This window comes from Cynoglossus semilaevis, chromosome 17 (assembly GCF_000523025.1).
Source record: "Cynoglossus semilaevis isolate Cse_v1.0 chromosome 17, Cse_v1.0, whole genome shotgun sequence".
NCBI lineage: Eukaryota > Metazoa > Chordata > Actinopteri > Pleuronectiformes > Cynoglossidae > Cynoglossus > Cynoglossus semilaevis.
This window is the reverse complement of record NC_024323.1, coordinates 14,779,261-14,780,754: the sequence shown is the minus strand read 5'-3', so window position 1 is coordinate 14,780,754 and position 1,494 is coordinate 14,779,261. Positions and strand designations below refer to the sequence as shown.

Sequence of the window (1,494 nt, the reverse complement as noted above, 5' to 3'; positions counted from 1 at the left end):
GTCCCAAACCCCCCCCCCCCCCCCCCCCCCCCCCCCCCGCCATCACTCCCCCCTTGACGAAGACCAATGTCGTGATCTTTTAGCAGCGTTACTAAACACTTACATTAGAAACATCGCCACCTATCGTCTCTGATGTGAAGTATGATTTTTGTAGGTGAAAATTTGAACAAAAACAAACTTCTAACCCCTGTAACTGAAGCTGCAACAAACACATTTTTCTCGTCTCTCAACATCTGCTCCACTGCACTGGATGTAAAAAAAACCAAAACCAAACAATAACCACCTGAAGTGGTGTCAGGTTTGGACAGAAGTAACAGAGCAAACTGTTCTGTGAGCGATGACTCAGTCATCGGTGCGTTACATCTGCAGACGGGCGACTGCAGGAGCTGAGCTGATGACAAAAACATGATTCATCCCTTTGTGGGATGGAGATGAAAAAAAAACCCAAATATCCTCAGGCTGAGAACTGAGGCTGCAGGTAGATCATCTCCATAAAGACGATCAGGGAATATTAGGGAATACGACTGGAAACCACTGCCACAAACTGGAACTGAACTGTCATCAATAAAAAGATCAATGAATATAAATAGTCACAGTTTTGGTTCATTTTTTCCTGTTTAAATGTCCATTATTAATGCACTTTATGAAACGCCGAGCATGTTTACAATCTTTTTCATTTTTAACTATATTTTTATATAAGTAAACTTCTTTTCTTAACATTTCTGCTTGAATATTTCTTGGACTTCTTGAGAGGAAGTGAAACCAGAGTCAAACTCTTCGTATCTTATGTAAAAACAATCAGTGGTGACAGATGAGATCAGTTCTTCTTTCCAACCAACCTGACTGTAGCTTCCTCGCTCCTCCTCCTCCCCGTCTCCCAGGTGGATGACATCTTCGTCCTCTTCCTCTTCGTCCAGTTCGCTCTCCGTGCTCTCCCCCTTGACGTGGATTCCGCGGTCCTCCTCACCCTTCAGGTGTCCGCTGAGTCGCTCGGAGGAGGGGCAGCTGTCGTCCGACCCGTCCTTCTGGAGCCTGGACAAATGTTGACGACGACATGGTGAGAAAACACAGCTGGAAGAAAAAAAAACAAAAACTTTTTCCTTCGATGGACGTGAGGTCCAACCTGTGGGTCCTGGGCCCGAGGTCGTCATCCTGCATGTCGTTGGTCTCTGTTAGCTCCTCCTCCGTCTCCTCTGGGTGAGTGGGGGGTGGCCTGGGAAGGTCGACCCCCTTCGATAGCATCTGTGCTCACAGAGAAATGTTAAAGGGTTAAGAATTTATGGTGTTGGTTCATTTTATTGACAGTTTTGTTGTAAATTGCACGTCTGCACCTTGTAGTGTTTCTCCAGGAAGTGCTGGTGCTGCTGATGAACCACCAGCTGCTGCAGGGCCTGGGGGGACTGAGGCAGAGGTGCACTCTGGGTACGGGCCAGCGGCCGATGGCGAGGCAACTTGTTGACGGAGCGCATGCCGCTGGCCCCGCCCCTTTCTTGC

The 1,494-nt window shown here is 48.0% G+C and overlaps 1 protein-coding gene across 4 annotated transcripts in view; it reads right to left on the bottom strand.

Annotated features, from left to right (window-relative positions):
• Nucleotides 1–1,494, bottom strand: part of hdac5 (histone deacetylase 5) — a 38,254-nt gene that overhangs the window by 9,707 nt on the left and 27,053 nt on the right. For all 4 annotated transcript variants that reach the window (XM_025064432.1, XM_025064433.1, XM_025064434.1 and 1 more), the window contains 3 exons: nt 1,332–1,451; nt 1,124–1,242; nt 840–1,032 (listed from right to left, as the gene is read on the bottom strand). In XM_025064432.1, coding sequence (XP_024920200.1) covers nt 840–1,032; nt 1,124–1,242; nt 1,332–1,451 — 432 coding nt within the window. The remainder of the gene's footprint in view (nt 1–839; nt 1,033–1,123; nt 1,243–1,331; nt 1,452–1,494) is intronic.